The sequence below is a fragment of the Gossypium arboreum genome, chromosome 1, assembly GCF_025698485.1.
Source record: "Gossypium arboreum isolate Shixiya-1 chromosome 1, ASM2569848v2, whole genome shotgun sequence".
NCBI classification, from domain to species: Eukaryota; Viridiplantae; Streptophyta; class Magnoliopsida; order Malvales; family Malvaceae; genus Gossypium; species Gossypium arboreum.
The window spans coordinates 57,623,381-57,635,970 of NC_069070.1; the positions used below are offsets into that span (position 1 = coordinate 57,623,381).

General features: G+C 37.3%; 1 protein-coding gene across 1 annotated transcript; it reads right to left on the bottom strand.

Moving 5' to 3' along the window:
* Positions 1–7,354: 7,354 nt before the first annotated feature.
* LOC108465563 (uncharacterized) lies at positions 7,355–8,716 on the bottom strand. Its single transcript, XM_017765909.1, has 2 exons — positions 8,468–8,716; positions 7,355–8,344 (listed from the first exon to the last, which is right to left on the bottom strand). Exons 1-2 carry the CDS (start codon positions 8,714–8,716, stop codon positions 7,355–7,357), a joined length of 1,239 nt encoding a protein of 412 aa, XP_017621398.1.
* Between the last annotated feature and the right edge of the window lie 3,874 nt (positions 8,717–12,590).

The window sequence follows — 12,590 nt, forward strand, 5'->3', positions numbered from 1 at the left end:
TGATAATATGTTAGATGAAAGTTCATGTTGTGATAGATATCCATATTTGCTTAATGCTCATATGATGTAGTGTATGTGGCTTACTTGATAAGATGAACGAAATAAATAGAAAATAGTAGAGGTATGAATAAAGGTTATAATATCATGATACGAATGAAAATGTCTTTGTCTTGATTGGACGTTGAATGTTGATGAATGTTAATGATATACAATTTTTATGAGATAAAGGATTATAATGAAATGAACTTATCTATGTTAAATTGTTGGACAGAATTATATGATTGTAATGATATGTACATGATGATGCACGAAATGAAAGTTGTGATTGTGATGCAAATATCTAAGTTTGTTTGGCCTTATATGATTTCATGAGCATGAATTAATTTAATTAAATGAATGGATAAGTAAAGCTATCTAGAAAACATAGAATGTATGCATAAGTATATTGTCTAAATGGGACAATAGGGAAATTGGTGTACGCCAACATGAATGTTGCATTGCCTGAATGAATGACATGATTTTGATGATGTTGCTATGATGATGGACGTTGTGTCATATGTGTATGTATAAGAAAGTCAAGTCAGAGGTCCTACAACCCTTCCCCTTTACCGAAGTGGTACTTATAATGGAATTTCATGGATTTGTATTGAATAAGTTTTCGGTTGAGAACCCAAAGAGTTCAGTGATAGAATAATTATAAGTATGATCAGAGATTGAAAATGAGTTGATAAGTAAAGTCAGAGCTAGTAAAGTATCGGATTGATATAAAGATTATTGGAATTATGCACTGTCCCAGTTAGAGAAGGAATTCTCTTTGGTAAATTGAATTACTCAGGTGCAAGGTCGTGAAAAGTGTATATCGAAATTTATTCAGAACTTGCCTTCTTTAGTGAATGGTTTAATATGAAATTTGTGACGGTAGAACTAGTTGGGGAAATGATATTTGAAATGTGAACTATCTGAGTGTGACAGTTATGACTGGATAGATTTAGCAATCTCTTTTAAGATGTTCTATGTGTTTACCCGTTCTCAGAAATATTTCTATGGCTATTGATCTTCTGAAGAAATTCTTGTTATATGGGAATGTCTTCTAATTCTAGTGTTGGATGAAAGCATTGGTAGTATGATTGGTTTATAATTTATATTGCTCTATTTCATCGGGTATTCTATTTCATTTCGTCTGATAAGAATTGATGAGAGAATATGTAAGATATTATGATTCTGTTTCTTCTACTTGATGCTTCATCTGATATATATGTATGGGAAGATATATTGTTCTTGTTATATTTGATTATAGTGGGATTAAATGATGTTTTCTTTTGGACTTTCTTTCTTTGAAGAATTATCGGGGTATTCTATATTTTCTCTATGAGTTTGGTTTTCGATTCTTCGGCATAGTATCGTATCTTAGGTTTCTTTATCCTGGATCTCTTTATTCTAGATTTCTTTATTCTGGGTTTCTCTATCTTGGATTTCTTTATTCGGTTTTCTTGTTATCTTTGTTCCATAATTTTTCAATTAAGACTCATGTTCGAAGTGCGTTCTTCAGCTCGTGATAATCATGTCAAATATGACTATACTTCTAATTTGATCTTGGTAATGTGGTGATTTTAGTATTGGGATTTTTTCTGATTTCTGTGTAAGGATTTGACTTCAGTAAAGGCATCAGTGATAAAAGCACGAGTTTCAGTCAGTATGGTGAATTATTTATTTGAAAGATTTCATGTGAGAATTATGTCAGGATTATTTTTCTCAAAGTCTGATAATAGAATTTCATTTTTGTACTGATAAAATAGTAAATAGTCTAAACGAGAAGTGTATATTTATTAGAAAGAGTTGAATATTAGTTAAAGTCACTACGAATGATAAGGTTTTCGTCTTGTGAAAGCTGAAAAGTTTATTACATATTGATAGAGTTCGGATAGATGAGAATATTGGTAACCGAAGCGTCTGGACTAGACTAGTCTACATTGGGCAAAGACTTCCTGACTTTCAGTAATGTACTGTTGTATGAATTGTGATGTGTTTCAAGACAGTGAGTTAATGTGATAGTTTAGAGCATTCGATGTTACATAAAATCTGAGTTGTTAAAGAGGTTAAAGCCGAGCATTGGGATCTATCAAAATTATCCTTGCCAGTGTTGATATTGGGATGGAAATGAGAAGGATTATTCTTGAGGCTATATCAGAATTATTTCGATGGCGGAAAGAGGAAAATGTGATGTATCCTATTGTTAAATGTTTGGCAAGATCTATAAATCATATCGGTATTGAATGAATTCCTACTAAATCGATTCATGGAATTTCAGGTCTCTTTGATTGTTGGATTTCTTGGAATTCCGGTCTCCATTAAATCAAGTTGAGATCCGGGTTTTATGTCATGATATCATGGGAAACTGAGAAGGGTTGAAAATTTAAAAACAGTTGAGAGTTGAGACTGTAAGCTTTTAGATCATAAGAGTAATTAAAGAGATGAATAGCCTAAGTGAAAGTTCTTCGGCACTGAATATGAGATTAAAAGTGAAGACCACTTTTCCGGTAAGATTTTCGGGGACGAAAATCCCTAAAGGGGGGAGAGTTGTAATATCCTGATTTTGGGCCTAGTCAGAATGGTGGTTTGAGACCACAAATCTGAGATAAAAATAATTATTTTATAATTATTTTGAGGTCTATGATATGATTTCATGATTGTGTGAAAATTTCGTGATGAAATTCTATGCATAAAGTGCTTAATTTGAAATTAGGGACTAAATTGAATAAATTTTAAAACTTGTGTTCTACAAGTATTTTGCATAAAATTGAACTAGATTATTAATTCGAGGTCCTTAAAGTGTAATTTGACCAATTTCTAAAAAACGTTTGGACAAAAATGGGCTTGGAAGGGTAAAAATTTAAAGATTAGTAAAAAGGGCATTTTGGTCATTTAGCTGTTAATTAAATTAAAAGACAAATGTTAAAACCCAAATGTGTCAATCTTCAACCCCATGGCCGAATATAGCGAGGAGAAACCATGGATAGGGTTTTTCAAGCTTCCAAGCTCGATTGTAAGTCCGTTCTAGCCTCGTTTTTAATTTTTTTACGTTTTTAGAGTCCCGGTAACTTGATTTAGCTTATGCTAGCAATAATTTAACCTAGGGTTTATATTTGGAAAAATACCCATAGGTGAAATTTGTGTATTTTGGTGATTTATGATAGAATATGAGGTTTTAAATTATGTTAGACAACTTGTGCTACTCGGTTTTAAGTGAAAACGAGCAAAAGGGCTTAATTGGTAAAATTACCTAATAGTCATAAGTACATGTTAGAGTGAGAATTTGATATTGCCGTAGAAGGGAAAAATGATCAGCATATCATAAAACATAAGAAAATAGGCTGAAGTTTAATTTATGAGCTTTGGGGAAAAAGTGTAAATATGCAAAAGTTTAGGGGCAAAATTGTAATTTTTCAAAAATATTATTTTGGGTCAATTTGAATAATATGATTCCTAATTAGACTATATTTTAAATAATAGAGCAAGGAAAACTAAAATTTGGGCTAAAATGGGAAAAATACCAAGTTGTGGACAAAAGGGTAAAAGTAGCCATTTTCGCATACGAGGTAAGTTCATATGTAAATGTTAGAAACATAGTTATTATTTTAAATGTTTTAATGTTATTTAAATGATATGATAATTATTATGAAATATTATACTTGTGATAATTGTTTGATAATATGTCAAATTATGTGATATACTTGGAAAATGTGAAATACTACCGAGTATCGGTATCGGCATTCCGTAGAAGATGGTTGAGACACATGATTGGGAAAAAGGTCCCGTTGAACCTTAGGAATGGATTAGGATATAAGTGACATGTCACTAGGATATTTGGGCATCCGAACTCGTTGAGTTGAGTCCGAGTTCACTTATGGATGTGAATGTCTGAACTCGTTGAGTTGAGTCCGAGTTCGAGAGATGCAACTAGGCATCCGAGCTCGTTGGGTTGAGTCCGAGTTCACTTATGGATGCGAACGCCCGAGCTCATTTAGTTGAGTCCGAGTTCACTTATGGGCGGGTTACATGGTAGCTTGGCTACATATGTGGCACTTATGTGCAAACTTTCCATATATCCGAACTATATTCCGATGTGTTCAACGGGTAAAATTCTACTCAAATGGAGGAATACTCGAGCTGAAAGGGACGTATTGGTAAGTGTTGTGAAATGGATACTTTGAACAGGTATGTACTTAACCCTCGAGTTGAAAACTCGATATAACAACAATATGGTAAGATGATAAATGAAAATATGATATGAATGTCTTGGTGATGATTATGCAAATGATGTTTTATGTTTGCTTATATGGTTATGTTACTTGCTATTTGCATGTGAACTTACTAAGCATTTATGCTTACTCCCTCCTTTTCATTCCTTGTATTTTTGACAAGCCAGCTCAGAAATCGGGAACGGTCGGAGGCTCGCTCACACATCCGTGTATCATCTTAGCATAATGGCTTGTATATTTTGAGCATGGCATGTATAGCATTATAATCATTTTGTGCATGTAGTCTTATGATATGGTTATTGAGTGGTATGGAAATGCTTGGTAATGATTAGGCATTGGAATGGCTAATCATGATCATATTTGGTGTTATGTATGCTAAATTGCTAGCTAATCCATGGAAACCATGAAATAGGTAAAATTTACCATAAAATAGATTCAGACAGCAGTAGTGATGTGAGTTTGAAAAATCATTAAAAATAGTATAGATATAATTAGATGATGAATAAAATATAGAATTCAAGAATTATGAGTCTATTTTAATATGGATGCAACAAAATAGGTATATGAGTTATATTTTATGAGATGTTTAAATTTTTGTGAAACAAGGCCAGAGCGATTTTTGGATCCCCTATTCTGAATTTAAAAATTCATCATAAATTTTAAAAAAAAAAATTAGAAGTCATTATTTATATGTACAGATTCCTTGTTGAGTCTAGTTTTATTAGAAACAAACTTCATAGTCATTGAAACTCTGTACAAGGAGATATCTGATTCGTAATACACAGAGGTCAGAGCAGTCAAACCCTGAAATAGGGGAGATTTTAACTAATAAACTGTACTAATTGGCTTAACCAAAAATTCTAGAAAAAAATTAGTAAATATATATTTGAGTCTAGTTTCAGGAAAAATTTATGGAATTGGATTTTGAGTTTCAGAACTCGAGATATGAATTTTTAAGCAACTATGACGCAGATTGCTAGCTTGACTGGAAATTTGAAAAATAAATTGCTTGACCTGTTTAAGTAATGAATTAAGTCTGTTAACACCTCGTTTTCGACTCCGGTGACGGTCTCAGGTACAAGGTGTTACATGTACAACTATACGCCTCTTGCAGTATAGACTGCCTTAGATCAAAATCCCTTGGTATACAAACTCTTTCACGGAAACATAATACTACTTCACTATTCAGCCCAAAATCTGTAGTCTCACCATTCTCAACTTGTTGAAAATGAGGAACTAGTGACTCATCCAACAATTTTTTCTCCTTAATTTGATCAATCCAAGTCGGTCTCACTTGCAGTTCAGCTAACAAGCTACAATCATCGAACAGGCTGAGACAAGCAAACATTGCTCTCAGATCAGATACAACCCTACGGCTCAGTGTGTCACCTACCAGATTAGCGTTACCAGGGTGGTACTCAATTGAACAATCATAATCATTAAGCAACTCTATCCATTTTCGTTGCCTAAGATTCAGCTCCTTCTGAGTAAGGAGATACTTGAGGCTTTTATGATCTATGTAAATAATAGACTTTTCACCGTATAAGTAATGCCTCCAAATCTTTAGTGCGAATACCACCGCAGCTAACTCCAAATCATGAGTGGGGTAATTTTCCTTGTGAGGCTTAAGCTGATGAGACGCGTAAGCAACCACTTTACTCTCTTGCATCAACACATAACCCAATCCAATGTGCGATGCATCACTACAGACAGTAAATTCCTTCCCAGACTCTGGCTGTATCAAAATAAGGGCCTCAGTCAGAACGTTCTTTAGTTTCTCAAAACTCTCTTTCTATTTATCAGTCAAATTAAATGGTCCCCTTTACGCAGTAACTTGGTCAGAGGTGCAACAATCAGTGAAAACCCCTCAACAAAACGTTTGTAATACCCAACCAGACCAAGAAAGCTTCGAACCTCAGATATAGTCTTTCATGGTTTCCAATCCAATACGGCTTCAATTTTTTGAGGATCAACCCTAATCCCCTCGGCAGACACCACGTGACCTAAAAATGTCACCTCTCGCAGCCAGAACTCACACTTGCTAAATTTTGCGTACAGCTGCTTCTCCCTCAGAATTTGCAGAACAATTTGAAGATGTGCATCATGATCTTCCTCGGTTCGCGAATACACTAGGATATTGTCTATAAACACTATTATGAATCGGGCTTGAATGTGAGACACTATTTGAACTAGAAAAAGCAGATTCTGTAACAGCAAAAGCAGCACTGACTTCTTTCTCTTATACCGCTCCGGGGGCTTTGCTGCTCCCTCAGACACAGACAGGACAGGAACTAGTCTTTTAAAAGCCAGGACTAGTACTCATTCTTCCTCGAGTTCACGAAATAGCCCTTTGCTCTAGCTAATGAATCCCCCACTTTTTTCTCAAAATAGATCTTGTTACTTAGAACAAGGTGGAATGTCCAGATAGGGTTGAAACACTCGGTTCATCATATCCATGAAAGCAGCTGGTGCATTCGTCAACCCAAACGACATCACTAGGAACTCGTAGTGACCATAACGAGTCTTAAACGTAGTCTTATACAAATAAGCTTTCTTAACCTTTAGCTGATGGTACCCTGATCGAAGATCTATTTTGGAGAAAACCGAAGCTCCTCGCAACTGATCAAACAGATCATCTATCCTCGACAAAGGGTACTTATTCTTGATAGTCAGTTTGTTCAGTTGACGATAGTTGATGCACATGCGCATGGATCCATCCTTCTTCTTCATGAATAACACTGGTGCTCTCTACGGATACACACTCGATCGAATGAATCATCGACCTAATAGCTCTTGAATTTGAGCTTTTAACTCCACCAGCTCCCTCAGTGCCATCTTATAAGGGGCGATGGACACTGGAGTTGTTCCAGGTAAGAGCTCAATATTGAATTCAACCTCACGGTTCGGAGGCAGCCTAGGAAGCTCCTCAGGAAATACATCCGAAAACTCCTTAATAGTACTGACATCCACAACAGATGGACTTTGAGAACCAGAAAGGCTGACATAAGCTAAAAATGCCTCGCAACCCTTGTGAACCAATTTCTCGACCCTTAACACTGAGATTAAGTTAGACAGGTAATCCCTTCGCTCTCCTATCATGACCACCTCCTCACCCTCAGAATCCTCAACACCATACGCTTAGCAGGACTATCCAAACTTGCACAGTGTTTCACTAGCCAATCTATACCCAATATAAGGTCGAATTCACCAAACGGTAATTCCATCAAATCTGCCAGAAAGACTACTCCTTGAACCTTCAGGGGCATATCTCTAAATAACTTATTTATCCTAACTGACTGTCCCAGTGGACTTAACACAGTTATCTCACTAGAAACTGTGCATGTAACATACGAGTGTGTAGACCCAATATCAATTAAGGCAGTGTATGGTACATTATAAATTAGGAACGTACCCGTTATGACATTAGGAGTGTCACTATCTTCTCGACGATGAACAGCATAGACCAGTCCAGGCTGCCTTCCCTCAGTGCTACCAACACCTCGGCCTGATGTTCCACGACCTCGTCCAAAACTGTTTCCACCTCTGGCCTGACCACGGCCTCTTAGTGGCTGCTGACCACCTCTCCCTAGCTGAACATGGCCCTGACCTGCAGCTTGCATCTGAACAGGCCTCTGAGTACAATTCCTAACCTGATGATCCATAGACCCACATCTGAAGCATGCCCCAGTTCTTTTCCAGCACTCACCCTGGTGAGCTCTCCCACAATCAATGTAAGGCTGCAGTCTAGCAGTAACAACAGGAACCCCAGCTCGGACTGGCCCATCAAATCTAGGCTTCTTCTTAGGCCCACTAAAAGAACTCAAGGGCCTAAAATCCCTCTTATTTCTGCCCCTATCTTTTTCACGGTTCTGGCGCTCTGAGTGCTTTACATCCTCGGCAATTTTTGCCTTTTCAATACGGATAGCAAAGTCTTGCTCCTTCTGTGGAGCTATCAGCACATGCAACTCATCTTGGAGGCCATCCTCGAAATGCACACAGTGTTGATACTCAGTCGCTACTATACCACGTGTATAACGACTTAGCCGTAGAAACTCTGCCTCGTACTCTGCCACTATCTTACTCCCCTGGGTCAAGTTCAAAAATTCCTTCCTTCAGGCGTTCACATAACTTGCGGCCATGTACTTCCTTTGAAAGGCTGCCTTAAAGAAGTCCCATGTCAAACGGTCAGCCTGCGTACCTTCTCTTACAGTGAGCCACCATTGGTAGGCCTCATCTCGCAATAAAGACATTGCTCCTTTTAACTTCTGTTCCACAGTACAGTCAAGATCATCCATTATTCCTTCGATAGCCTCTAACCAATATTCTGCCACATTCGGAGCTACACCAAAAATATCCCTAAAGATTTTCACTCTATTAGCCTGGAGTCGCTCAAAAATTGACCCTCGGCCCACTGTTCTAGTACTCACTCCAGAAACACTCTCTAGGAGGCGGAACATCGCTTGGGATAGCGCATCATCCCTAGCTACTCAATCATGAGACCCTGTATTATTTACTGGTGAAGCTGGTGCCTCCCTAGCAGGCATGTGACCCGATGTTGAAGACCTAGCCCTAGCATTTCCTCAACCTCTACCGCGGCCTCGCGCACCCCTTCCACAAGTACCTCTAGTTCTCATCTCGATATATGTTTAATCTATTTTAGAATTTTTATGTTATCAGTTTATAATTCCAGTAATTATTAACGGATATTTTATGATAAATAGTATTTAAAGTTTTTGTTTTCGCAGATCGGGATCTCACTATAGTTTTCAGTTTTCTATAGTCTTAGTTTACTCTAACTAAAGAGTTTCAGTATAGTTCTACTATCTATAGTAGTTTCCCAGTATAACATTTCAGTCCATAGCAGTAAATAATAGCAGAGAACCTACAGATTTGGCGTCGGAGACTCGGTGTGCCACGCTTCCAGTAACGTCATTTCAAAACAATTCAAATTCTTTTAAAATCATCTTTTTCAGAACCAAATTTTAGGAAAAACATTTCAAAACCCTAATTTGAGAAAAATTTTCAAAAACCCATTTCACAGTCGAGTTTTGCAACTTGACTCTGATATCACTAAATGTAACACCCCAAATTCAGCCTCAACGTTATGACCATATCTTACGTGTCATATCGAGGAGTCAATTTAAAAAAGGTTCGTTATTGAATTTTAGATCCCCTTTTAATTAATTGCTATTGAAAACGTTAGTGTTGTAAAATCAATGCATGTTGACCACATATTGGTCCTATCAATTATTACGAGTTTATTAATCTGAATTAAAATCACGAAAGTTTTTCTAGTTAAAAACCTTAAATTTTGAAATGCGTGATTTTCTCTTAAAACAGTTATTATTTTGAAAACCCGTTTTTCCTAATCTAGCAGTTGTAGTAAAAAATTGAAACCAAATAAAAGTTAAAACCTCAAATGGCCTTATTACAAAATCAAACCCAAGAACAAAGTTTAGGATCGTTAAGTCTAAAGGAGATAAATAATGTTCACGTCACCACCTCCGATTCCCTCGCAGCTCCAAATCGATTAAGACTGTGGATTACCTGTATAATCAAAGGAAAATATGAGTTTACGAAAACTCAATGTGTAATCCCCTAGCAGTCAAACAGAAGACAGTGCATTTGAAAACAGTCTAGGCTTAAGCCTTATCCAGAATCATAATAGTCTGGGCTTTGGCCCTATACAGTAACAATGTGGGCCGAAGCCCAATACAGTAACAGTACAATACAAAATGCAACCCAACCTAATCCAACTAGCACACTACCCGTTCCAACCAACACACCATGTGGGGATTAAATCGACCCACCCAACCAACACACCAATATCGTAGCGAGGCTGCTAACAGTAATACAGTAAAGCTGCTAATAACAGTATCGTGGCTAAGCCACCAGTATCAGAATATGTAGCTAAGCCATCAGAATAGCAAATACGTGGCAAGGCCACTAGTACAGAACTTCCTCCAAATCAAACCCCAACCCCATGCAGAATGTCATGTTATAACTATAATGTGCATACAAAAATTCATACTCAGGTACAATCATACATATATCATACACTCATCAGTCAACCCACATCTAAGGGTATAATGGTCATTCCCATCCATTAGGGGTAAAATAGTAATTTTACCCTTAAGGGGTATTTTGGTCATTTTACTAAATTTGGGTCTTAGTACAATTAATGACCCTTTAGATGGTCCACAGTCGTCTCGAATGACTCAGATAACCTATATGACCATAACGGTGTAAATCGGCCCAAGGCCCATTACTCGGCCTAAGTGGGCCTACACGCTCGTGTGGCCCATTTAGCCCAACCTCAGTCGCGACTATGTGATCACCATAGCCCAATCCATTATTTTCTACTCATCGTAAAATTTATTCGTGTGGGGCCCACAAGCCTATTGGGCCCACACAACCCGTCTCGGCCCGACGAGGCCCATAACGATCCAAACACACGAGAACGCTCGTGGAGGCCTCTACTATCTGTCGCCCATGATTTTTGGGCTCGATTTATCTCATGAGCGATCGCACTCTTGTGAGGCATCAAATGTCATAGTTTTCGGCTTTTCGGCTTTTACCGATTCACAATTAAACAAGGGGGTGTGATTACATATCTGGATTTTTGAAAATGAGGGAATCTCCTATGAGTCCAAAGCCTATAATCGATCCAACATTCAGTTAGTCTCCACTTAAATCAGTCGCAAACAACTAATCTCTAACCCAACACTTTTGCTTGCCCTGATCGAAAAGAGGGAGGCCAACTGCGTCTGGATTAGTTAGGGTCGATCACACTTATCTAGGCACTTAACTACACACACAATAGATTAATAGGTAGAACTAATTTAAAAGTAGCCTAATCCCATAAATATAACACTTTAAGAAACTAGGAGTAATCAGCCTGTACCCAAACCAATTAAGGTACCGATAATACCTTACTCAAGTATTGGAAGTCAGGGTTTCGATGGTTCGAGAGCGTTCTATTCCCTTCGTTTCTCAGTGATACCTGGAATCCATGAACACATATCATGGAAAAAAGAGGTCAACAATCAAAAAATACAGAGAATTAGGAGAAGGGATGTTTAGCTCTAAGAAGATAATAGAAGAAATAGAGTTGACAATCACTACACGATATACTTACCAATAACAGAAAAGCACAAAATTTAGCCAACCAAACTAATCGGGTAACACAGAAATTAAATGATGAACAAAAGAAATAGGGAAATGTTTGAAGAAAAAGGACGAAAGTTTTGGCAAAGAGATTGTTAAGTTCGACAGCGGGGTTTGGCCAAAGAAGAGTGTGAAGAGGAGAAAAGAAAAATGGGGTATTAGAGAAATGCAATATTCGACCAAAGACTTAGAAGGGAAGAGAGAAAAGAGTAATGCGATCCGGAACAAAGTAGAATAAAAAGAAAGAAATTGAGACAAGGGATTTCGACTTAAATCTTGAAAAGGCACGAAAGATTACCAGCGAGATCGGCACTACGGAGAAAGATACCAAAAATACCAAAAAGAACAAAAACCCAAAAAAGAAGAGGGAGAATTTGGCACCTACTTTTACACCAATTGCTGAAAATGCACATCCCAAACCCCTTGGTTGAATTTTACACCAACAAGCTACCCAATTCGGCTACAACTCTTCCCAATCTCAAACTCCTTGAAAATCTCCAAGATTCTCTCCCCTTATCCCTCCTTGATATCCTCCACAACCATCCCACAAGACCAATTCAAACTCTCCATCACTAGAGTTCAAATCCAACACCAACTCTTGCCGTCCCCTAGTAGCAAAATACATGTTCCTTGCTTTCCATGGGATTCGAACCCTTGCTCTCACAATAGCCATGTCACGCCACCACCACCAGGCCACAAGCTCATTTGTGATATAAAATCACACACACTTAAACATAAGTCCTAGCTGTTAACAGCCAATTTCACTTAAGAACAAAATTAAAAATTTTGCCAAGGCCCAGACTCGAACCCAGGCTTCCTAAAAACCCCCAAACATACCTAAATTACTTGACCACCAAAGCAAACATGAATTTTTATGCCAAATCATGCAAAATTACAGACCCTACATTTTTGGGGCGTTACATCCCGTTTTTAGTAATTTCTATATTTTTGGAATTGAGATAATTTAATCTTTCTATTTAGGGGATTTATTTGAAAATTTATCAAGGTATGAAATTTGGGACATGGATGAATATGCTTAAAATTATAAATTTATGGTAGAAAATGAAAAGTTATTCATAGATAAACAACTTTTATACAGCAATTTTTGATGAAAACTTGATTTAGGGACTAAAATGAAAAAGTGGTAAAGCCCATAGAAAATTT

Coding starts and splice junctions, on each gene's coding strand:
- LOC108465563 (XM_017765909.1), bottom strand. CDS start 8,716: ATGTTCCGCCTCCTAGAGAGTGTTTCTGGAGTGAGTACTAGAACAGTG. Junction 8,345..8,467: donor CCTACCAATGGTGGCTCACT/GTAAGAGAAGGT, acceptor AACTTGACCCAG/GGGAGTAAGATAGTGGCAGA.